The sequence below is a fragment of the Scyliorhinus canicula genome, chromosome 6, assembly GCF_902713615.1.
Source record: "Scyliorhinus canicula chromosome 6, sScyCan1.1, whole genome shotgun sequence".
NCBI classification, from domain to species: domain Eukaryota; kingdom Metazoa; phylum Chordata; class Chondrichthyes; order Carcharhiniformes; family Scyliorhinidae; genus Scyliorhinus; species Scyliorhinus canicula.
Window position 1 is genome coordinate 91,877,154 of NC_052151.1, and position 24,896 is coordinate 91,902,049.

A 24,896-nucleotide genomic window follows, 5' to 3' on the forward strand; every position below is an offset into this window, starting at 1 on the left:
CCCCCACCCTAATCCCAGTCCCAACCCTTTCCCTTATATCATGGTGGGGTTAAAAATTACACTCCGCAAGAGGTGAGGAAGGAGCCTGAAAATTAGATGGTTTGGCACCGGGACTGAAAACTGACACCTTCCTGCTTCCATTGGTAGTACGTTCTGGGCAGTAAGTCCCATGGTCAACCTTCCTGCCTCACCTCCACTTGAGAACGTCAGGTAGCCAATTAATGGCCACTGAAGGGCTCTTTCCACCTTCTGCTACATTTTTCTTTGCTCCAGTTGAGCCTGCTGACATGAGGGGGAAAGGGGGGGGGGGGGGGGGGTCCCTCAGTCGGCACTAATATGTGCATGATCAAAGACATGAGGCAGGAGAGTTGCTGCTGACAGCCATGGCACCCCCCCCCCTCCCCCTGCACATGCTGCCAGCCTCCACAGAACACCTTTCCCCACCGTAAAGGTAGCTGGGTGTTGTATGAGTGAGATGGGAGGAATTATAAACTCTGAGCTGCCACAGATTCCCAAGTAATGCATAAGCTTTGCTGATGTTGTCACATATGAGGTTAATAAGTTCTGCCAGAACCTCTGTCATCTGCCTCACGTGCTGAGAAAGCAGCCTTACTATCAAACCATAGGATCTGAATCTGCTACTAGGGTCAACATGTGAGAAAATCTGATGCCTCATCCAGCACCTGTTCCAGCCTGCTGCTCCGTGTTCACTCACTCAGCTGGTACAGTCAGTCAGATGATTAGGCTCTGACAGAATAATTTATGTCTAAGTGCTAATATCAAAGATGAGGGTGAGTGAGTGAGAGAGAGAGAGAGAGACAGTTCAATGGCAATTTTAGTTAATTTCAAACACTGAAGCAAATGCAGGTTTTCCTTGGAACTGCACACTTGAAAATGGTGTGGGCCCACAAACCTTGCCCATCATCACTGCAGCTTTCCACCCCATCAGCTTGAGTGCCTGTTCCTCAATGTGGCACCTTAAATCTGGCATCCCTGCCATGAAATGGCTGCCTCTTTTCAACATTGTGTGCAATTTCTTCTGGAAACAATTTCTTCTGGAAACAATATATTTTTCTTTCTTTCTAAAAACTTAGAGCATCCAATTCATTTTTTCCAATTAAGGGGCAACTTAGCGTGGCCAATCCACCTAGCCTGCACATCTTTGGTTTGCAGTGGCGAAACTCACACAAACACGGGGAGAATGTGCAAACTCTGCACGGACAATGACCCAGAGCTGGGATCGATCCTGGGACCTCGGCACCGTGAGGCAGCAATGCTAACCACTGCACCACTGCGCTGCCCATTCTAGAAACAATATTATGAACATTAAGTAAAAGCAAGTTTTAAAGGAAATCTCCCAGCTGGCAATGGTCAGCTGGAATATCAGGAAAGACAAGTGGAGAAAGGACCCTATATAATGAGAACAATGCAGAAATTCCGGGTGGAGGGGTTAGAAAGCTATTGAAATCACTGTCCGTGTGGAGTTTGCAAATTCTCCCCTAGTTTGCGTGGGTTTCGGCCCCACAATCCAAAGATGTGCAGGGTAGGCAACACTAAATTGCCCCTTAATTGGAAAAAAATTATTGGGTATTCTGAATTTATTTTAAAAAAAGAAAGCTATTGAACCATGGTGCACTGAATTAAATTGATTAAAGGTTCTGTTATTCATTCCTGTGATTGCTAATGCTTTCTGTCTCATGATATTGTGAATTAAATACTTTGAATAAGGAGGTAATACATGAACAGTATATTGCATGCTGCAAAGCATTATGATTGCTGTGCCATGAAGTTAAATGAATACATTTGCCCTTGCAATTCATTGGAAGGAGTGTTTTTCCATCTTTCTTATATTGTGAGGAAAGTAATTGAATGTAGGCTTCTCCCAAGGGGGATGAAAAATGATTCCAAGAATGAGTCACTAGACTTTGTCTTGACCACTTCTAGCGATCAGATCAAATGTGCAGTTGGCAGAGAATTGAAATCCTATTGCGCCTGAGAACATTATCCATCACTGATGGGGGAATCTGGGAAAAAAAAGTTACATTTAAAGGAGGGGCATATTTACAAGAATAAACCATAATCTTCATTATTGGGTTGTAGATTTGCAAAAGTATTCGAAATGTGTGGTCACCTGTTATTAATTTTTCATAGATAATTTCAGTCCGTGTTCGTTTTCTTCCTTTCTCTCGTAGGTACAGACTTTCTTTTGCCCAGAGTAGGACAAGAAACTTCTACTTTGATGGCTCAGGCTATGCTTTTGTGCGTAACATACAAAGGAGAGGGAAGTTCAACATAGCAACTCGGTTCAATCTGGATATTCGCACACCAGCTGACAATGCCCTCCTCTTACTGATGGTGAAAGGGGTAAGGATGACCAGCAGCAATAATTTAATAATGGTGTTAATTTGGTCATGTAGAAAGTAAAATACAATTAGCAAGAAAGAAAAACAATGGGGAAACTTAATCAAATAGTTCTCTAGGCCCAAAACTAGGTCCTTCATTGCTAGAGGGATGGAGTTTAAGACTAGGGAGGTTATGTTGCAATTGTATAAGGTGTTAGTGCGGCCACACCTGGAGTATTGTGTTCAGCTTTTGGTCTCCTTACTTGAGAAAGGACGTACTGGCACTGGAGGGTGTGCAGAGGAGATTCACTACGTTAATCCCAGAGCTGAAGGCATTGGATTACGAGGAGAGGTTGAGTAGACTGGGACTGTACTTGTTGGAATTTAGAAGGATGAAGGGGGATCTTATAGAAACATATAAAATTATGATGGGAATAGATAGGATAGATGTGGGCAGGTTGTTTCCACTGGCAGGTGAAAGAAGAACTAGGGGGCATATCCTCAAAATAAGGGGAAATAGATTTAGGACTGAGTTTAGGAGGAACTTCTTCACCCAAAGGGTTGTGAATCTATGGAATTCCTTGCCCAGTGAAGCAGTCGAGGCTCCTTCATTAAATGTTTTTAAGGTAAAGATAGATAGTTTTTTGAAGAATAAAGGGATTACAGGTTATGGTGTTCGGGCCGGAAAGTGGAGCTGAGTCCACAAAAGATCAGCCATGATGTAATTGAATGATAGAGCAGGCTCGACGGGCCAGATGGCCTACTCCTGCTCCTAGCTCTTATGTTCTTATGTTCACATGCCATGAGTGTGTGCTGGGTATTTGTGCATAAAGGTTGCATGGGATTTTCCATCTAGTAAATTGAATAATAGTAAATGCTGAGCCTGAATTCCCGATTTGTGTTCTCAGCACCTGAACTTAAAATCCACAAAATCAACCTTGAATACTTAAATACCTGGTGATTCATTGAAATTCATCGTGATATTGAACAATGTGGACATTTAGTACACTAATCCATCCACCTCCACCATCTGCCATTAATTTGTGCCTGGCAACCAGATTAATGTTGGCCTGTCAGCAGAATGAAAAGTGGAATCACAATAAATATCCAGAGCACAAAGTTCTGCTTGCAATTTTACTGTTGATCACTTCTGCACCCATAATGAAGAGAGAACAAAACCAAATGTCCCAAAATTCTTCACACCAATAGATACTGAGACAAAGAGGGAAAGATAAAGAGTGATGTGAAGCTTGGATAAGGACACAGATTAAATTATGACAGAATACATATTCTACCATTCTCATAAAATAAAGTATAATGACATCATGGGCTAGTGCACCATTGGTGGGTTGGTTTATGATTTACCAGATGAAGAACGTAACGAGAAAAAGGCAGCAGCCTGGACGAGAGATTATTCAAAGAGCGATAGAGGAAAAAATGGCAGAGTTCTGGGGTGTCATTGCCCACCCAGTGATCTATTGAGCAACTGGTGGACTTTTTGAACATTAGGTTCCAGCAGCAGAGGCAAGAGGCGTCAGTGGACCTGACGAAGGCGGTGGAGCCACTTAGGGCGGTTACTGAGAGAGTGGAACAGAGGTTGGAGAGTCTGACCGTCGAAACGGTGGAGATGTTAGTGGGAGTATGAGGATCGGCTGGTCTCATTGGAGGCAGAGATGTTGCTCGTGGCGGAGAAGAGGAAGAGGTTGAGGGAGAAGGTGGAGGACCTTCCAGGAGTCAGAATCTCTGGATTGCGGGGTTGCCTCAAGGGATTGAGGCAACCCCACAATCTTGAGCGGCACGGTAGCACAGTGGTTAGCTCTGTTGCTTCACAGCCCCAGTGTCCCAGGTTCGATTTCCGACTTTGGTCACTGTCTGTGAGGAATCTGCACATTCTCCCAGTGTCTGCTTGGGTTTCCTACGGATGCTCCGGTTTCCTCCCACAGTCCAAAGATGTGCAGGTTCGGTTGATTGGTCATGCTAAATTACCCTGAGTGTCCTAAAAGGTTAGGTCAGGTTACTGGGTTGCAGCGATAGGGTGGTGATGTGGGTTTAAGTGGGGTACTCTTTCCAAGGGTCGTTGTAGACTCGATGGGCCGATTGGCCTCCTTCTGCACTGTAAATTCTATGATTCTATGATTGAGACAAAGGCCACAAAGTATGTTGTGACTATTTCGAGAAGGGGAGGGAGTCTTTCACTATCTGCCCCGAGGTGGATTAGGTGCACAAGGCGTTGAGAATCAGGCTGAAGGTGGGGGGGTCACCAAGGGAGATGATGGTGTGGCTGCATCGCTTCCACAACAAGGAGAAGACACTGAGGTGGGCGAAGGAAACAAGAAAATACACCTGGAAGGAAACGTGCTGTGCGGATTTGGGAGTGGAGCTGGCCAAGCGGCAGGCCAGTTTCAATTGGATCAAGGTTGCCCTCTACAAGGAAGGAGTGAAGTTTGGAATTTTGTATCCTGCTCATCGGTGGGTCACATGCCAGAATCAAGTTTTAATTTTATACATTGGAGGAGGCAAGACAATTTATGAGAGATCATGGACTGGGAGATGTGTGGGGACATTGAACTTTGAAAATGCTAATGTGGGGAATTTGGGTCTGCACGCCAGGTGGTTTGTTGTATTCAGTGTGTCTGGGTGCGGAGTGGGTAAATGTGTTTTGGGGGAATTGCGGGTGAAGGGCGCCTGGGTGGAAGGGAGGTAAACAGCGGCCTCGTGGGGGCCCACCATGCCAACTCATTAGCTAGTTAATGGGAGTGAAGTGGGGGGTCCATCTGTGGAGGATGTGTGTGGGGGTGGGTGGGGGAGGGTGGGGAGGGTGGATTTTAATACGGTGCTGGATTCTAGGCTGGACTGGTTGTAACCTAGGTCCTTGAAGGTTTTGACCATGGTAATGGAGCTGCTGGGGTTTATGGAACGTATGGTTGGGATGGACCAATGGTGGTCTCGCACATGCACCGTGCGTACTCCTGTATTGATTTCTTTGTCTTAGAGAAGGCGCTGTTGGCGGGGGTGGTTGGATTGGAGTATTCAGCAATTGTGGTTCTGCAAGTGGCGAAGGGGGAGGCTCATCAGCCCTTGTGGAGGCTGGATGTGGGGTTGTGGCAGTTAAGGGGGTTTGCGAAAGGTGAGGGTAGGCATCCAGAATTATGTGAAGCAGAATAAGACGGGGGATGTTTCTGCATCCATGTTGTGGGAGCCGCTGAAGGCGGTGGTAAGGGGGGAATTTATATTGATTCAGGCGCACAGGGAGAGGTTGACGTTGCTGGAGGATATTCTGAGGGGCTATCGGGGATATTTGGTGGACCTGAGGAGGCATTACTAAATGAGAGGCAAAGGCGCCAGATGGAGTTTCAGCTGGTGTCTGAGGGAAAAGTGCTGGGGTAATTGTGTAGAGCTAGAGGAAAGGTATATGAATATGGGGAAAAAGCTGGCACGATGCTTGCACATCAGTTGAGGAATCAACCGGTGGCGAGGGAAATCACGAGGGTGTGAGATGATAGGGACAGGGTGGTATCTGAGCCGAAGGAGGCGAACAGGGTTTTTGAGGCTTTTTACCGGTGATTGTGTAATTTGGAGCCTCTAGTGGGGGATGAAGGGATGAGGTGGTATTTGGATGGGTTGGAGTTCTCGAGGATTGAGGAGGCGAAGGTGCAGGGACTGGGGACCCTGAGGGAGGTAATGGAATTGCATGGTGTTGATGCAGGCGGAGAAGTCCCCGGGCCTGAGGGGATCCCAGTTAAGTGCTATAAGAAGTTCGGGATAGAGCTGGGGACCCTGCTAGTGGAGATATATAATACACATCAATGGTGAGGGAGAAGCTTCCCCCCATGGTGTCATATCGTTCATTCTAAAGAAGGACAAGGACCCGGAGCAGTGGGGATCGTACCGCTCGATCTCGCTGTTGAATGTAGAGGCAAATTTGTTGGTGAAGGTGCTGGCGACGCGGATAAAGGATGTGTGCCGTAGGTGATAGGTAAGGACAAGACGGTGTTTGTAAAGGGAGTGGCAGACGTCGCTGGACATACAGAGGTTGCTTAATATTATAATGATGCCCTTGGAGTATTGAGAAGTAGAAGTGGTTGTGGAAAAGAACACAGAGAATGCGTTCGAACAGGTCAAGTGGGCATATTTATTCGAGGTGTTGGAGCGGTTTGGGTTTGGGTAGGGATTTGTGGATTGGGTTTGCTTGATGTAAAACATGCCTAAATCGAGTGTTCGGACGAACAAGATCAGCTCAGATTATCTTGGATTACACAGGGGTACAAGGCAGGGATGTCCACTCTCTCCATTACACTTTACCCTGGTGATTGAGCCACTGGCAATGGCGCTTAGGGGTTCAAGGATGTGGAAGGGTATTGAGCAGTGGGTGGGATTGAGCACCGTTTCTTTGTACACGGTTGATCACCTGTATATTTCGGACGAGGTTAGGAGCTTTGATAGAATCATGGAGATTTTGGCGGAGTTTAGCCGCTTTTTGGGGTACAATCTTCATATGGGGGAAAGTGAGGTATTTCCAATTAATGTACGGGGATAAGCGAGGAGGTTGGGGGAACTGCCACTTCGATTGGTGGGGGTGAGCTTTCACTACCTTTGGATACAGGTGGGCCCAGTGGCATAAATTGAAATTGGGGCAGCTGGTGGAGCGAATGAAGGCGCAGATTAAGAGGTGGATGTGCTGCCATTGTTGTGGACGGGTCCAGGCGGCACAGATGACGGTGTTGCCAATGTTAATGTTTGTCTTTAAGAGCCTCCAAATGTTTGAGCCCAAGACCTCTTTTAGGAAGGTTAGTGGGATGATCTTGAGGTTTGCGTGGGCAGGAAAGGCTCCATGGGTTAGGAGGGTGGTTTTGGAGAGGGATTGATGGAGATTAGGGTTCGCGTTGGGGAGCTGGCTGAACTATGTTTGGGCAACGGTTTGCTTCCTTTTGCCACAGTTGGCTTGGTTATGTTTATATTAAAAATGCCTTCAATAAAATGTTTTTAAAAAAAATTATTATCTAATTCTTAATTCCTCCCTTGAACTAGCCCCCCATCCCCCCCCCCCCCCCCCCCCCATCCTCTATACACATATAAGGCAGACAAACACAGAGGGGAAGAAAGGGATAAAACAAATAAGTAACAGAGAAAAAGAGTATTTGTTTCTGTAAGGTGTTTCCAGCACCTGTTTAAACCTTGCTTTCAGTTCAGGGTTCTTACTGCAGATTTATTCAGGTCTCTGAAGTTTTAGGAATACAGCATTCAGATCCTTTCTGGAGAGAGAGAGAGAGAGTGTGTGTCTTTGCCCTTGGCTGCAGCCTGTTATTGTTTCTCTGTAGATTCATCCATTCAAGTTCTCTACAGCCTCAGGAATACAAACTTTCTGGTGAGAGAGAAAAATCAGGTCCTTGCCTTTTTGTGTCCAGGAGTCACACTGAAATTCCTTGCAACTCTGCAAATCATTCAACTGGGACAGAATCCAATCACCACCTGCTACCTGGCAGAGTACAGTCTTTTGGGCCAATTCATTGGCTCCCAGCCAATCAATCAAACCAAGGCCCAGCCCATCTCTCTCTCTGGTGCCGACAAGTCTGAAAATCCTGCTCAAACTAGCAGGATGTTCTCTCCTGTAACTTATGAATTCCTCATTCTCTCTACTGCTTCACTTAAAGATACATATCTATTCATCGCCCATGGTTCAAAACTGATAACAGCAAAATAGAAAAAGGGGAAATAAAGGAATAATTAGGACGGACCCTTACAATAGCAAGTGTTATGGGCCAGGGTTTAGAGAATCCCAAAGGGTATCATGGAGTTCACATGACCCACAACTTTGAATAGATTGTGGTTATGGGGAGCACACAGGTCTACCTAATAGGTGTGATGGATCAGAGATCTACAATATTTTTAAATTTAAAAAATGTTTATTTATGAAACCAGTTAACACTTTATAAACCCACAGTAAACATCTTAACAACTATCAACACCAATAAATCTCCCAAAGAATATAGGTAACTCTTAATCTTTCCTTGCAACATCCATAAGACAAAAAAGAGCCCTTTTTACAGAAAGACATCAGGATTAACTTCTGTACTGAGAGCAGTTACCACTTTGAAATCACCAAATGAACATTTTTTAGCTTGTAGCGATTCATACGCATCTTGCTGTGACTGCAGCTTCTCCAAATCTAAAACAAAACTAAACACACCCTGTAGCTGCGAGCCCAAAGCGAAAGTAAAAGCAGACAGACAGCCTAGCTCCACCCACTCTCTGACATCACTGCAGCTATCTAATAAACACAATTTTCTTAAAGGTACACCCAATACAGCTATTCAATAAACACCCTTTCTTAAAGGTACTCTCAAATGACACAAGATAACAAGGAGCTCTGACCAATCCAAAATGGAACTTGTGTAATCCTTGCAATAACTAATAGTGAAAAAAAACAAATTACTTATTTGGAGTAGTAACAGTAACTTTGGGCAAGATTCTTGGGTCCCTCAGCCATTTGCTGGCGGTGAGATTCTCTCTCTCTTCCGCTTGTCAATGAGATTTCAGGCATTTTCAGGGCAAGGATGCGCTGCCGGCGGGAAAAGAGAATCCCAACAGCCGGAGAACTCTGGCCTTCGTCACAACCATGTGAAAGCAGAAACACAATCATTATGTCAGTAAGCCATCAAAATTGGATAAGTTTCCATCATAAACATTTCCATTAAATTTTAAGAATATTCCCAATGTGATATTTGTTGTTTTGGCTAATGTCAGGCGAGTTTTCATGTCTTGGAAATCTAAAGCATGCTATTACTCCCGTCATCACTGCTGCTAGGTAATACATTTCAAATGGATGGCAGGTCAGCCTATATTTGAGAAAACGTAGTTATGATTCCGTCACCCTTCACCTTTTGCTGGCTGACATGCTGTCTATTTCAAGCATGGCTAGTTTATTCCCATTTTAGATTTCTGGGAATGTGTGGTTTTAGTATTAAACATTTTGAATTCTACATTAAACATTTTTGACACAGCATTTTTAATTAACTTGCAGTGGCATTTCAAGGTATGCTTGAAATGTATTTTCACCCTCTTGCTTTTAATTATATCAAATATATTTTTCTATTATTTTCTCAGGAAATGTTCTTCAGCATGGAAATGCAAAATGGTTATATACGCTTGGTTTATGACTTTGGATTCAGCAATGGTCCCGTTGTCCTGGAGGATACTGAGAAGAGGAAACGTATAAATGACGCAAAATATCATGAGGTAAATGATCTAGGGCAGGATATGACTTCTTTGAAAACTCAAGGATGCTTCAGGTCTAAAATGTTTTAAATAAGTAAACTGAAAGTTTAGATTAACTGTTAACTACAGAATATTGTACTCAAATGTATTTACATGTAATGAACATTTGAATAATTCAGCTTGTGATCATCATCTTTGATCACTTCTGTGCGTATGATGAAAGGACAACATCACCACTTGTATAGTTGTTAATTATAGCTATGTAATTCTCATTATCAATGCACACTGTAGGAATGTTGTCACTTCTTGCCCTCTGAGGTATACACAGCCCTCTAATTCTGGCCTCGTAAATGTTGCCAGTTGTAATTACTCCCCATTGGTGGCCATGCCTTCAGTTGCCTAGGCCCCAAGCTCTAGAGGCCCACCCCTCTCTGCCCTCCACCCATTTTCCTTCTTTCCAAAACTCCTTTACGTTTAAGCTTTAGGGCATCTCATCTCCTCATGTGGCTTTGTTTTATAATGCTCCTAGCTATGAAGCACCTTGGTGCAATTTAATAAGTTAAAGACACTATGGGAATATAAGTTACTGCTGTTGCCGATTGCACGAATTGTCGACGCTGGCAAAGTCGACGCCTGCCACAGGTTCATTGATGGCAGGACGGGTGAGCCATGCTAAAACCATAGACTTTTGGTGGGACTGGAAAGACCCACTGGCGACCAATAATGAGCCGCCACAACCAGGGAGGAACATTCCGGCCATGGGTTCCTTTCCAAAACTAAAAAAGACAGGTTGCAAATTTGGTTTTGTGGTTCTGCTTCAGACAGTAGTACACAGATCAGAATGATTCCCTCATCAGGCAGCAATTGTGCCACCACCACCACCTGCAACATTCCTGCAGTACCATATTAGATGTGCGAACAAACTTTTACTCTTCTGTTCTATGTACTTAATTTCAAGTTTTGTTTCAATTGTGCATATGTTGACTGTTCTGAAAATGCCTGTTGCCATATGTGCAGTTTAAACCTCCTGGTTCCGAGGAAGTCTATTGAAGTAAGTTTGTATTTTCCTCCAGGTCACATTCATTTACCATAATTATAAGAAGATGATCCTGCTGATTGACAGAGCCAGTGTAAAAAGTGTTGAAAACGAAAAGAAGAATATGCATTTCACGGATGTCTATCTTGGTGGAGCTCCTGGTCAGGTCTTATCAAAGTGAGTTAATGTATAGTATAAAAAGTTATTTTTCATCTGCTTGGCAGAGTTTTCATACAATAACCTTAAAAAGAATGAATTTGCCTAAAATATTTAAATAACCACACAACTGAACCAAATATTTCAGTTAATTTAATGTCTACTCTTTTGTTCTTCTCCTTTATCATTGCATGTTTGAGTCTTTGATCAAACCTGATGGTACAGGCATTACAAATATTATCAAAGCCTAAACCATCAGGCAAATTTAACCAGATATACAGAGAAATGAACATCCTCCGTAATACAGTACATAAGCTGAGGAGAAAGAATAAACATTCCATAGCACGAGTGACCCTTGGGCAGGAAGGTGAGAAGCCAAAAGACTAGAGGAAGTCGAAAGGGAGAAGAAAAGGTGACAGAAGTCAGGAGACCGACAATCAGGGGTCTGAAAGTAACCAACTGCTCCTCTATTCTGAGATGTGAAGAATTTGACAAGAGGATCAGTATTGAGACACTGTTTTTAAAGAAATTGAGAAATGGTAGATATTATATGGACCGCTTAGTAATAGCTGATACAACATGACTAGTGCTACAAGAAGAACTAGTGAGCACAGGATAAGACAAATAGGTAATGTGAAGAAAAACGCAAAATGCTGGGCAATCTCAGCAGGTCTGACAGCACATGCGAAGAGAAAACTGAACAATTTAGTGGCCTCCTCGCACACGATTTTGTGATGCGACAAGGCCGTTAATCTTGCAAGAAGCCTCACCTGAGATTTGCAACGTTCCCAACAGCTCGTGAGTTGTCTTGAGGTCTGGATCTCACCTTCACTGGGTGTGAATAGCATATTTAAAAGTGCCATTGAGCCTATTTAGATATGTCTACACCGTATTCTTCTGAGACCCGGAAACTAACGGCCTCTCCTGCGAGACATTGTCATGGCGCCATTTAGCACTGGTCCAGACAAAAATTGACCAGGCTTAATGGAACCTGGGGTGGTTCTCCCAGTTCATTGGAGGCCCCAGTCCTGTTAGATAGTGGGGTCATTCTCCACGCTGCAGGTGCCAAAGAAACACCCCGCTATACGCGCCCACAATGGGACTCTTGTTTTAAATTTGCTTTAAATTACACCCAATGTTTAGAGTCTGGATGACTCATTGTCAAAGCTTTGTCAAAAGTAAGGTGAAGATATTGGGACAAAACAAAAACCCAGGGCGGAATTCTCCGCTCCCGCGAAAAATCAGGAAGGCCGCTCCTCTCACCTTATTCACCCCCACCGCTTTGAGACGCCGGCCCGATGATCGGTGGGCACCGATCGCGGGCCAGTCCTCTCCCGAGCACGGCCGTGGTGCTCACTCCCCTCTCCACCCCCCACAAGCTTCAAACGAGCATTTGGCGCCCATGTTCACGACGGCAGTGACGAGGGGCGGAATTCTCCGCTCCCCACGCCAGGTGGGAGAATCGTAGGAGGGCTGGGCTACTCATGACATGCACCCCTGGTGCCCCCCCGCGATTATCCCACCCCCCGCTCGGAAGCTCGCGGCTTTTCACGGCGACCGGCGATTCTCCGGCCCAGATGGGCCGAGCGGCCTGCCGTTCCCGACCGGTCCACGATGGTGGCAACCACACCTGGTCGCTGCCGTCGTGAATATGGCCGCCAAAGTGCCGTTTGAAGCTTGTGGGGGGCGTAGAGGGGAGTGAGCACCACGGCCGTGCTCGGGAGGGGACTGGCCCGCAATCGGTGCCCACCGATCGTCGGGCCAGCGTCTCAAAGCGACACACTCTTTCCCCTCCGCCGCTCCACAAGATCAAGCCGCCACGTCTTGCGGGGCAGCGGAGGGGAAGACGGCAACCGTGCATGCGCGGGTTTGAGCCGTCAGCCGCAGTGACGTCAGCCGCGCATGCGCGGGTTGGAGCCGGCCAACCTGCGCATGCGCGGCTGCGTCACTTAGGCGCCGCCGTCGCATCATTCTCAGCGCGTCGCCTTGACGCAAGTGTCAAGGCCCGGCGGCCGAGAGTTACGGAGCGCCGCTCCTAGCCCCCTGGGTGGGGGTGAATAAGGTGAGAGCAGCGGCCTCTGAGGCCGTCGTGAAACTCGGCCGAGTTTACGACAGCCTTCCCGATTTTTTGCGGGAGTGGAGAATTCCGCCCCAGGTGTGGTTGCCGCCGTCGTGAACCGGTCGGGAACGGCAGGCTCATAATCTCTGGAATATGACCTGCGCCATAATTAAAGATAGGCAGACAAAAAATAGTTTGTCAGCTGAGCACATGGTTGGAAGACTACTGTGGGAGGAAGATTTTCAGGTCAGTGTCACACTTTTTTAATGGTGTCTGACAGGCTTATACACGCACCTTTGTTCGGACTCCTGCGGGTGTGCGGGTGCCATACCAGGGGAATAAATGCTATCTGAACCAAGCTGCCAATAATTTCCTGATAGCCAGAATTGATAGAGCTGTGAGGAAAAACTGTTTTAAACCAGGAAGCTCAAGGAAAGTTGGTGCGGTGAGAGAAACCTTAACAGAAAGGCTAAAAAGAGCAGGAAAGAATAAAATGAAGGTTCAAGGGAAATTGTCAGTGAAGAATATGAAGGAATCAGGATAAGATGTATCTTTGATAGAAAATTGGCCTCATTCAGGCCTGACTGGAAACAATATGTTCCTAGTTATACTACACTTTACAGTTGTAAGAATGAATCTTTATCAATGGTGATGTTCAGGTAGAGGCCAAGTGGGCTTAGTTGAGAAGTAGCAACAATTTATTTTATTTGGCACCATTGATGTAAAAAAGCATCTCAAGATGCTTCACAGGAGCATTGTAAAATGAAATATGACAACTAATTATAAAACAAGTTTCTAGCTCAGATGACCAAAAGCTTGTTCAAAGAGGTAGGTTTCATAGATGTCTTAAATGAGCAAAGGAGAGGTGTGCCAAGAGTATAATTGGGCATAGACAATTGCAGGTGTAACCAACAAAGGCGGCGCAATTAAACTTGGGGATGCTCAAGAGGCCAAAATAAGAGAGGTACATATATCTTGGAGGATTTGGGAGTTAGAGAAGATTACAAAAATAAAGAGGGGCTGTTAAACCACTTCCTTCACTTTCCTTTGCTATTTCCATCAAAACCAATTATATATTTTTATCCTCTGAACCAAGATCATTTCTCACTGTACTGATCTTTTCCTTTCTTCCTGTCCTTTTGAAATTTCAAATATCCTTGAATCTTCAAGTCCCAGGCGTGATTACTTTGCAACTATGGGCAGGAATTTCTGCCCCACTCTTCTTGTGCCTCCTCCACCCCCCCCCCCCCCCCCCCCCCCCCCCCCGATATGTGTTTTGTGGTGGTGAGCTCTCCATTGGCTGGCACGCCACCAGGAAAAGCTAGCGGCGGCGTGGGACTGGAATTTCCCGCGTGAACTGCCAGTAAATCCCGCCCTATGATTCTATGATACAGAATGGATATTGTGTCTCCTGCATGTATGCTCTTAGTTGCTTCGCTACTCTCTCCATAGATTGACTTGAAATATTTTAGGAAGACAGAACTATACGTAGTTTGTTCGAGGTCTGTTAGTTTGCAGACAACTAGTGAATATAAAGAATGGTAGCTAAGGTCAAAACCAACTCATTTCAATAAACTTTAAATCCCTCCTCTTGAATAAGAAAATAGTAAATCCTAACATATAAGTCCATGTGAATGGCTAACTTAACTTTGGCTCATCAGCCTTCTCATTTTAACTGGCTCCGAGCATGAGATAACTGCTTAACTGACCTTGAAAATGGACTTTATTTTTGTTACTGCCCGCCCACAGGAAGTTGGAAGACTGACCTTCTGGACTGATACACCATTCACCAGTAGATCTGTCAGTAAAACTCAATGTCCTCCCACAAGGATGCTTAACAAATATCCCGAGCGAGGTTCTCTCACCCCGGGGCCTCGTCGGAGAATCACCAGGCCGGGCGCGATTGCGCGACACCGGTCCGTTGATTCTTCAGTGACCAGAGAATCAACGCCATTGGCACCGGCGCGGTCGGTGCGGCACCGGTTAGGGGCCGCTCTACACAGGGGGGGTTCCTACCGTGGCCGGCCTCTCCTGGTGGGGTCCTATTTTTCTCCGAGCCTGTAACCCTACGCCATGTGCATGGGGGCCGATGCGGAGAAGGAAGCTACCGCGCATGCGCACATTCACGCCAACCGCAGCACGCATGTGCAGACCTTCGGCGCCCGTTTGACGTGGGTATTGGCAGCTGGAGTGGCGTGAGTCACTCCAGTGCCATGCTGGCCCCCTGTAGGGCAGAGGATCACTACACTGAGCTGTCCAATGACGCTGTCGTAAAACGCTCCAGTTTTTACGACGGCGCCAACACTCTGCGATCAGAAGGGAGAATCCCGCCCCCCCATCTTCGGTTCAAGCGAATAGGTCATCACAACCATAATATGTATTGCTGTTGGATGTTTTCAGGGAGCCAGAGGCAGTGTAACACATTAACTGTGCCACCCTCAAGATAGTGTAAGACCTACTCCTCTTATATCCCGTCCTCTGTCATTTTGAAAGCACATTCTCAATGCCTGGCTCATTGGTGCCTAATCTCCTCTTTGTCTCAGAGAGGCAAAGCATATGTGACTGTGATGAGAATTCTAACCCTGTGGCAATCTACTTCACTTTAAAACACATCACTGAAAGGTAACTCATTTTCAAAACCTTTGTTTGAATCCCAGCATATGGCAGATACCCATAAATTACTATCGCAGAACTTATTATATACTGCAGGATTTGAGCACCAAGATTTCACTGATAAATTACAGAGTTTTATGCCTTGCATCTTCTGTTGAATTAGGGTTCCAAAAATCATTTGTTATCATAGACAAACATTAAGAATGATGAATTTGTAATCCCAACATCGGTTTCTGTTTTTCTGGGTAGTCTGAAATCGTACATAGCTGTGGATGCTGGATTTCGGGGTTGTCTCAGGAGTTTCCAATTCCAAAGGAGAGACTTCAATATTCTTGAAGAAGAGGAGGCATTAGGAATCAGCAGTGGTTGTCCAGAGGAATCACTTGTAAGTAAATTCCTGTATTACTGATTGAGCTTGGGGCAGCACTGGATTTAGGTTCCTGAATGTAACTGACATATTGGGCTGGATTCTCCGCTGCCCGCTGCGGGCAGAGAGATCCACGATCGGGAGGAGAAACCTGCATTGTCTGAAAAATGGATTGGTGCCCAATGCTTGGGCCCGTCACTGACAGCAACATCGAGGTTCGTGCCCCATGCCAGTGAGAGGGTGCCCAAGTGAATCCTGCCCCAAAGGATTGGAGGATCATGGAGGCAGCTCGGATGCAGATGGGTTGACCCATTTGCGTCTGAGTTGCCTCCGTGATCCTCCAGTCCTTTGGGGCAGGATTCACTTGGGCATGGGTTGGAGCAGGTATTTGTAAGCGTGGCCCTGTCACGGTGGACCATGCAGTGGGTCAAGGGGTTCAGTCTTTAAAGTGGTGCCCCCAAAGTCTATCGGTGGGCCCCCGACTCCCCCATAATGCAAATCCTGCTCACCACACCAGACCCCATCAGTGTCCCATAACAGAGACCCCCACCAGAGACCCCCATGACATAGCTGTCCACCATAAAAGTGATTCCTACTGTAACAAAGACCCTCTCCCCCCAAAACAGAGACCCACTCCCCATAACAGAGACCCCTGCTTGGAAGCCAGAGAGCAGTCTACAGAAACAGTGAAAAAGAATCACTGCTTTAAAATTCATCTGTCCCCACACCTGCTGCCTCAGGTAGAGAAAGCAGCAGCTGTAAAATCCTAGAAAATGAAAACTACATCCAGGGTTTAAACCCCCTCAGATCCTTTGATCTTCAAGGCCTTTCTATCAGCAGAAAGTTCTTAACTCCTTTTGATGTGGTCAAGAGCTGTCAGTCATAACTATACGTTTCTAAACATTGTGATGTGAGTAAAAGCTTTGCAGATCAAAGAACGGGGGTTCTATGTCATGGCAGAGGGGTTTCTGGTGGGAGTCTCTGTTATGGCAGTCTCTGATAAGAGTCTCTGTTATGGGGTCTCTTGTAGGGGTCTCTTGTAGGAGTCTCTGTTATAGGGGGCTATGTTATCTCAGCCTCTGGTGGAGTTGTCTGTTCTAAGGGTCTCTGGTGGAGATGTCTGATAGGGTCTCTGTTATTAGGGTCTCCGGTATGTGGGTCTCTTGTTGGGGGGTTTTTGTTATGGGTATCTCTGTTATGATGGAGGGTGGGCCGGAATTGTGTGGTGGGGTGGGGCTAATGGTCTGCCCACTAAAATTGGTGACCCGATAACTGGTTGTGCAAGAGAATCCCTTGCAATCCCTGCCATGCATAAATTTACAAGGCAAGGGATAGTGAATTGCTTTAGGGCGCTCCTCCCATGGCAATCTCAAATCAGAGACAATTCACCTCCGGCAGGAAGACATAGGGCGGGATTCTCCACCCCACCACCCATTTTATGGTGCGGTGCGGCCCGCCGGTAGCGGGATCCTCCGTCACAGCAGCGGGCCAGTGGAGTTTCCCACTGCGGACACCCCCACGCTGTCGGGAAATTCGCAGGCTTGAGTGTGCTGCCGGTGCAGCGGAGGATCCCACCAGTGAAGAATACAGCCCATAGTCTCCCAATCGAAGAATCCAGCCCAACTTATGCCAAGATTCCACCTGGTAGAAAATTAACATATTTAAAAAGTAAGTTGACATTCTTGTAATTTTCCTTTCATCACAAATTCCCACTAATAATAAAAGCTCAACTAAGCTTTGCCATTTGTTCCAACTCTGTACAATTCCCATATGGTAAGCATTGGACTTCAAATGAACCACCTTGGGCATTTCTGACAGAGAGAAAACAAGTTTTTAGTTGAAACGAGGCTGCATTTGGAGTAGCTATAACTGCAGTGTGTGCTTTCCCTTGTCCCCTGTTATTGATTGGGATATTTGATATGATTTATTTGGTTTGTGATACTATAATTGATTAATCCTTTGTAAATTTCTCAAAAAAACCCTGCCACAGCAGCACAGTGACTCAGTGGTTAGCACTGCTGTCTCACGGCGCCGAGGTCCCAGGTTCGAGCCCGGCTCTGGGTCACTGTCCGTGTGGAGTTTGCACATTCTCCCCGTGAGTGCGTGGGTTTCACCCCCACAACACAAAGATGTGCAGGGTAGGTGGATTGGCCACGCTAAATTGTCCCTTAATTGGAAAAAATGAATTGGGCACTCTAAATGTAATTTAAAAAGCCTTTCCATTTATTCTGGATGGTCAAATTTCCTCACATCTATATTTTTAAATAAATTTAGAGTACCCAATTCATTTTTTTTTCCAATTTAGCATGGCCAATTCACCTAGCCTGCAGATCTTTGAGTTGTGGGGGCGAAACCCACGCAAACACGGGGAGAATGTGCAAACTCCACACGGACAATGACCCAGAGCCGGGATTGAACCTGGGACCTCGGCGCTGTGAGGCATCAGGGCTAACCCACTGCGCCACCGTGCTGCCCTCAAATTTCCTCACATCTTAACAACAATTTGTTTCTTGGGGAAATAGGAAAGGCAGCATTACAGAATCCCACTTCCAACAATAAGCAGTCCAATGAGACCATGAGCGGAAGCCTTGAGACACATCTTACAGCAGTTCTGTTGTGGGTCACAGATGAGGGGTACTCTGATCCTATTGAATCCTGACAGCACAGGAGGAGGCTATTCGTCCAATCGAGTATGCAGCCACTCTCCGAAAGAGCACCCCACCTAGGTGCACTCCCCCGCCCCATCCCTGCAACCCCACCTAACCTACACATCAAACACACTAAGGAGCAATTTAGCATGACCAATCCACCTAACTTGCACATGGTTGGACTGGGGAGTAAGCCAGAGTACCCGGAGGCACCCCACGCAGACACGGGGAGAACATACAAACTCCACACAGAGTTACCCAAGACCAGAATTGAACCCGGGTCCTGTGAGGCAGCAGTGCTAACCACTGTGCCACCGTGCCAATCTGAGGCCATATCTGACTAAAGAAAAATCATTCAGTCGATGATCAGTTGCATAGTTGAAAATGTTACTTCTGTAACAAGTGTTGCTGTTGAACACAGTTGGTATTGCTAAATATATATTTCAATATTCAACTTCTTGCCCACAGATGTCACGTATGGCATATTTCAAAGGGGAGGGTTTCATCTCTTCCATCGAAAAGATCACACCATTTTCAAACTTTGAAGGAGGCTTCAATTTTAGGACGTTACAGTCCAATGGACTGCTTTTCTATTACAACGAAGGCGTGAGTACCAGAGAGAAATCTTAAAGCGGAAGTCAAAGTACTTCCTATATTTTAGAGAAACTTTCTATGTTGTTGTTTTTTGTAGAAGTTTTATTAACTGAATGGAAAACCTTCAATCATATTTCCCTTCACATTTTTGTTGATACTACAATACGGATTGTCCTCTTTAATTCTCAATTAAACATTATAAGAGATGTTAATCACAGGGTATCAGGTGAATCTTTAAATTTTTCGCCTCAACACTTCATCAAGGAATTTGTGGAAACCATTTTCCTCATTGTGGGTACCGGATGCCTGAATATGGCTTGGTGAACCTTCTTTCATCAACTGGCTTGAATATATTAACATTTACACTGCCAACTTTACATCGGGATACATATAAGCTATAGTATGAATGTGGTAACCTCTCTTTGCCAAAGCCATCAAAGAGGAATGTAGACTACAAGATTATGAACTAGCATTTCTTCATTATCATGGTTAGGATAATACAGATAGTAAAATGTGAATGTTAAATTCATGTAAAATACTGAAGCAGGGATGAATAACTAACAGAATTAACATCTGAAGCTGCAAGAGCAGTTCAAGAATATTGCAACCCACGACAAGTTGATAATACGGAAGACAGTATTGTAATGGCACAACTTTAAGAATTGAGGGGGATGTTTTAACCCTGGTCCCAAAAGTGACAGGAGAGCGTGGTTCTGCATCACAACATCGACTCCGCAACTAAAACCTTTGAAGTAGTTTTTGTAACCATGTAACGTAAATAGTCACTGATGTTTTACTGTAAGTTGCACATTTTTATGACACACTATGGAGTACCACCAAGGCCTCCCAATGGTTATGCTTGTAAATCTCTTTTCAGCCTGATATCTTCTCCCTCTCACTGGACAACGGTACAGTCATTTTCAAAATGAAAGAAACGACAATACAATCAACAAAGAAGCAATATAATGATGGATGGAATCATTTCATTAGAGCAACTGTCAGCCAGTCAGGGTAATCATCTTCTGCTTTATGTATTTTAATATTGACAATGGACTAGTTCCAACTCAATGTTATTAACAAACAAACTCCACAGTCATTTGAAACTGAGACAAGCTGTGTTCGGCATAGTTTGAGGTTTGCTGCTCTGTCCAGCATAAACAACTACATTATATTTGATTACAATTGCATCTCCAAGAAGGGCAGGACTGGGCATTAAATATTCCTGAGTACGAGGTATTTAGGACAAATGGGAAAGGAAGAAAGGGTGGGGGGAACAGCAGCATTGATTTTCGATGGTATTGCAGTAGGAAAGAGAGCATGTTCCAGAAAAGTCAAGGACAGAATCTCTCTAGCTAGAGGGAAGGAATGAAAAAGGTGCAGTCAAATTGATCAGTGTAGTATATAGATCACCAACTAGTGGAAGGGATGTAGAGAAAAAAAATTTGCAAAGGAATTACAGAGAGTTGCAAGAATTGTAGAGTAATTAGAATTGTCTATATATTGACTAGGAAAGGGATAGTGCAAAGGGAGAAAAATGGCCAGAGTTCCTGGTGTGTTCAAGATAAATTTTGCAGCAGTATGTTTCCAGTCAAATGAAAGGGCATGAACTGCTGGGCTTGATTCTGGGGAATGAGTTGGCCCAAGTGGATTACATCACAGAGACTGAACATTTAAGGAGCAGTGACCATTGTATCATAAGGCTTAGGTTGGCCATGGAAAAATACAAGGAGCAATCCAGGACAGGGATAATTGACTGGAGGAAAACCAACTTGGATGGGAAGAGAATGCATCTGAGCAAAGTGAGTTGGAATCAGATGTTGGCAGGGAAGACAGTGGCTGAACAATGGGCTACCTTCAAAGAGACAGTGTCAGGCAATGTCAAGGTATATTCCCCTGAAGGGAAAAGGTAGGACAAATAAAGCTAGAACACCGTGGATGACAAGAGAGTTGGAAGTGAAAATGAAAAGGAAGAAGTACACTCATGACAAATGTCAGGCGGAGAATCAGGCTGAATATAGAAGCATCAGAGGGGAAGTGAAAAAGCTGGACAGGAAAGCAAGGAGTGAGCATGAACGGAGATTGGCAGCTAACACAAAAGGGGTACCCAAGATCTTCTATCAATATGTAAGTCATAAAAGGGCGATAAAAGAAAGAGCCTGGCTGATTAAGGACACAAAAAAGGAGACTTGCATGTGGAGGCAGAAGTAGCGGAGGTATTAAACAAACACTTTTTCCATCTGTCTTTACAAAGGATGAGGTGAGAGAGCCAGTAACTGGTACACTCGAGATATTTATAATTGAGAAGGAAGAGGTGTCAGAAAGGCTACCTTTACTTAAAATTGATAAGAAATCAGGACCAGATGAGATGCATCCAAGGATACCGAGGGAGGTGAGAGTAAAAATATCAGAGGCACTCATGATAATCTTCCAACCTTGACACTAGGGTGGTGCCAGAGGACTGGAGAATTACAAAAGGGGGTATAAGGATAAAGCCAGAAACTACTGACCAGTCAGTTTGACTTCAGTGGTAGGGAAACTTCTGTAAACTATTGTTCAAGACAAAATCAATAGTCACATAGGCAAGTGCTGGATAATTAAGGAAAGCCAGCATTGATTCATCAAGGAAAAACCATGTTTAACTAACTTTCTGACGGTTTTTGAGGTGGTAACAGTGAATGTTGATAAAGAAAATGCTGTTGATGTGGTGTATATTGATTTTCAAAGGGCATTTGATACAGTGCCACACAACAGACTTGTGAGCAAAATTCTCGTTCATGGAATCAAAGGGAAAGGAAGCACTTAGAGAAGAAATTAGCTGAGCGACAGGAAACAGAGAGCAGTGATAAATGGTTGTTTTTCAGATTGAAGGAAGGTTAGTAGTGGAGATCCCCAGGGGTCAGTGATGGGATCATTGCTCTTTATATTAATGACCTAGACTGTGGTATGTAGGGCAGAATTTCAAAATTTGCAGATGTTACAATTTGAAAGCATTGTCAACTGTGATGAGGATAGTCTTGAAATTCAAAAGGACATCTATATGATGGTGGATTGGCAGACTCGTGGCAAATGAAGTTCTCCAGATGTGGTCTCACCGACACCTTATATAATTGCAACAATACTTCTCTACTTTTCTACTCCAGTCCATCTGCAATAAATGCTAACATTCCATTTTTCTTATTACATTTAGTACCTGCACACAGATTCATGAATGAAGACACCCAGATCCCTCTGCCCAGACCATTTTGAATCTGCTTTTTTCGGCCAAAATGGACAACCTAATTTATTCACATTAAACTCTGTCTGCCAAATTTTGGCCCAATCTCCTAACCTAGCTATATCCGTCTGTAAAATCTTTATCTCCTCTTCACTGCCTACTTTCCCACCTATTTTAGTATCTACTGCAAATTTTGCTATGTTACACTCCGTCCCTCCTGGCAGATCATTTATATAGATTGTAAACAGTTGAGGACCGAGGACTGACCTCTGTGGCACCCCACTAGTTACAGTCTGCCAGCCAGAGAAGGACCCATTTAACCCGACCCTCTGCTTTCTGTCAGTCAGCCAATCCTCAATCCCCTGTGATCTCACCTTCTGGATCAATCTTTTATGCGGCACCTTGTCAAATGCCTTCTGGAATATTCCACATCCACAGGTTCCCCATTGTCCACCTTGCTGGTTACGTCCTCAAAGAACTCAAGCAAGGTTTTTAATCAAGACTTACTCTTTACTAAAATGAGAAAGTTTTAAGGAGGAGCAGGAACAAAAAGGTTGTGGTGTACATGTACATCATCCATTGAAAGTGGCACAGGACATATTGACAGAGCAGTTAATAAAAAATATGGTATCCTCGGTTTTATTAATAGGAGCATTAAATACAGGAGTAAGGAGATTAAGGAGAACTTGTATAAGACACTAGTTAGGCCTCATCTGGACAACTGTGTCCATTTCTGGGCTCCATACCTAAAGAAGGGTGTAAAGGTACTAGAGAGAGAGTACAGAGCAGATTCACAAGAATCATTTAAGTTATAAACAACTGTAGTTATGAGGATAGATTGAAGAGATTGGGACTGTTTTCCTTGGAGAAAGGAAGGCTGAGAAGGAACTTCATGAAGGTATTCAAGATCCTCTGAGAGGGTAGTGGAGGCAGGCTCTATTGAGGTATTCAAAAGAGAATTAGATGACTATCTAAAATTAAATAATGTGCAAAGTTACAAGGATAAGATTGGGGAGTAGGAGCACATGGAATGCTCTTTTAGCGAGCCAGTTCAGATTCAAGGAATGGCAGGACTGTCATATGAGGAGTGATTGACTAGGCTAGGATTGTTCTCGCTGGAGTTCAGACGAATGAGGGGGGATCTCAGGACCCCAGGACCCCGGCGCCCGCCCGCGCCGCCAATCCCGCCGGCACTGGACGTGCTTTGATTCTAGCCGGCGGGAAAGGCCTGTCAGCAGTGGGACTTCAGCCCATCATGGGCCGGAGAATCGCCGCGGGGGGCCCGCCGACCGGCGCGGCGCGATTCCCGCCCCTGCTGATTCCCGGGTGGCAGAGAATTCGGCCCATGGCGGCGGCGGGATTGACGCCGGCCCTGGGCAATTCTCCGACCCCCTGGGGGGTCGGAGAATTCCACCCAAGATCTTTATTGGATCTTGATTTTGAATCGCTATGTATCAGCATTCCCACTACACTATCACTGTGCTAAATGGAATACTTTGAAAGATCTAGCAACTCGAGACTGGGCACTCCATGAGGTGCTACGGGCCATCAGCAGTAGCAGAATTGTACTGGATCACAATCTGCAACCTCATGTTCCAACATTTCCCCCACTACCATTACCACCAAGCTAGGGGATCCATCTCTGTTCAATGAATAGAGCAGGAGAGCCTGCCAGGAACAACACCAGGCATACCAGAAAAAGCAGTGTCAACCTGGTGAAGCTACAACACAGGACTACTTGTGTGTGAAACAACATAAGCAGGAAATAATAGACAGAGCTGAGTGATTCCATAACCAATGGATCAGATCTAAGCCCTATAGTCCTACCACATCCAAGTCATGAATGGGGTGGATATTGAAATAACTCATTTCAGGAAGAGACTGCTTAAAAATCTCCATTCTAAATGAGGGAGGTGCCCAGCACATCAGTGCGAAAGATAAGACTGAAACATTCACCACAATCTTCAGCCAGAAGTCCCGAATGGATGATACATTGTGGCCTCCACCGGATGTCCCCAGCCTCACTGACAAAAGTCTTCAGCCAATTCAATTAACTCCATGTGATATCAAGGAACAACTGAATGTATTGAATATTTCTAAGATTATGGAGCCTATTCTGGCAGTATTACTGAAGACTTGAGCTCCAGAACCTGCCACACCCCTAGCCAAGCTGTCCCAGTACAGCTACAACACTGGTATCTAACCAGCAATTAGATGGAAAATTGTCCTGTACACAAAAAGCAGGACAAATCCAACATGGCCAATTACCACCTCATCAGTCAACTCTCGATCATCAGTGAACTGATGGAAGGAGTCATGAACAGTGCTATTAAGCCGCACTTACTCAGCAATAACCTCCTCATGGATGTTTAGTTTGGGTTCTGCTAAGTTCACTCAGCTCCTGACCACATTTCAGCCTTGGGTCAAACATGGACAAAAGAGCTCAACTCCAGAGGTCAGGTCAGAGTGGTTGTCCTTGACATACATCATGCAGCATTTGAGCGACTCTGACATCAAGGAGACCTAACAAAACCGGAGTCAATGAGAATCATGGGGGAAGGATCAGGGCAGCATTTTAAATGCCATCCCAATCCTTTTTTAAAATAAATTTAGAGCTGATCATCCAACTCAGTAGCCTAGTCCTGCTTACTC

General features: G+C 45.1%; 1 protein-coding gene across 1 annotated transcript in view; it reads left to right on the forward strand.

Moving 5' to 3' along the window:
* Nucleotides 1–24,896, forward strand: part of lama4 (laminin, alpha 4) — a 214,094-nt gene that overhangs the window by 145,180 nt on the left and 44,018 nt on the right. The window contains exons 25-30 of the mRNA XM_038799653.1: nucleotides 2,193–2,364; nucleotides 9,447–9,578; nucleotides 10,631–10,770; nucleotides 15,671–15,806; nucleotides 18,905–19,042; nucleotides 19,908–20,041. Coding sequence (XP_038655581.1) covers nucleotides 2,193–2,364; nucleotides 9,447–9,578; nucleotides 10,631–10,770; nucleotides 15,671–15,806; nucleotides 18,905–19,042; nucleotides 19,908–20,041 — 852 coding nt within the window. The remainder of the gene's footprint in view (nucleotides 1–2,192; nucleotides 2,365–9,446; nucleotides 9,579–10,630; nucleotides 10,771–15,670; nucleotides 15,807–18,904; nucleotides 19,043–19,907; nucleotides 20,042–24,896) is intronic.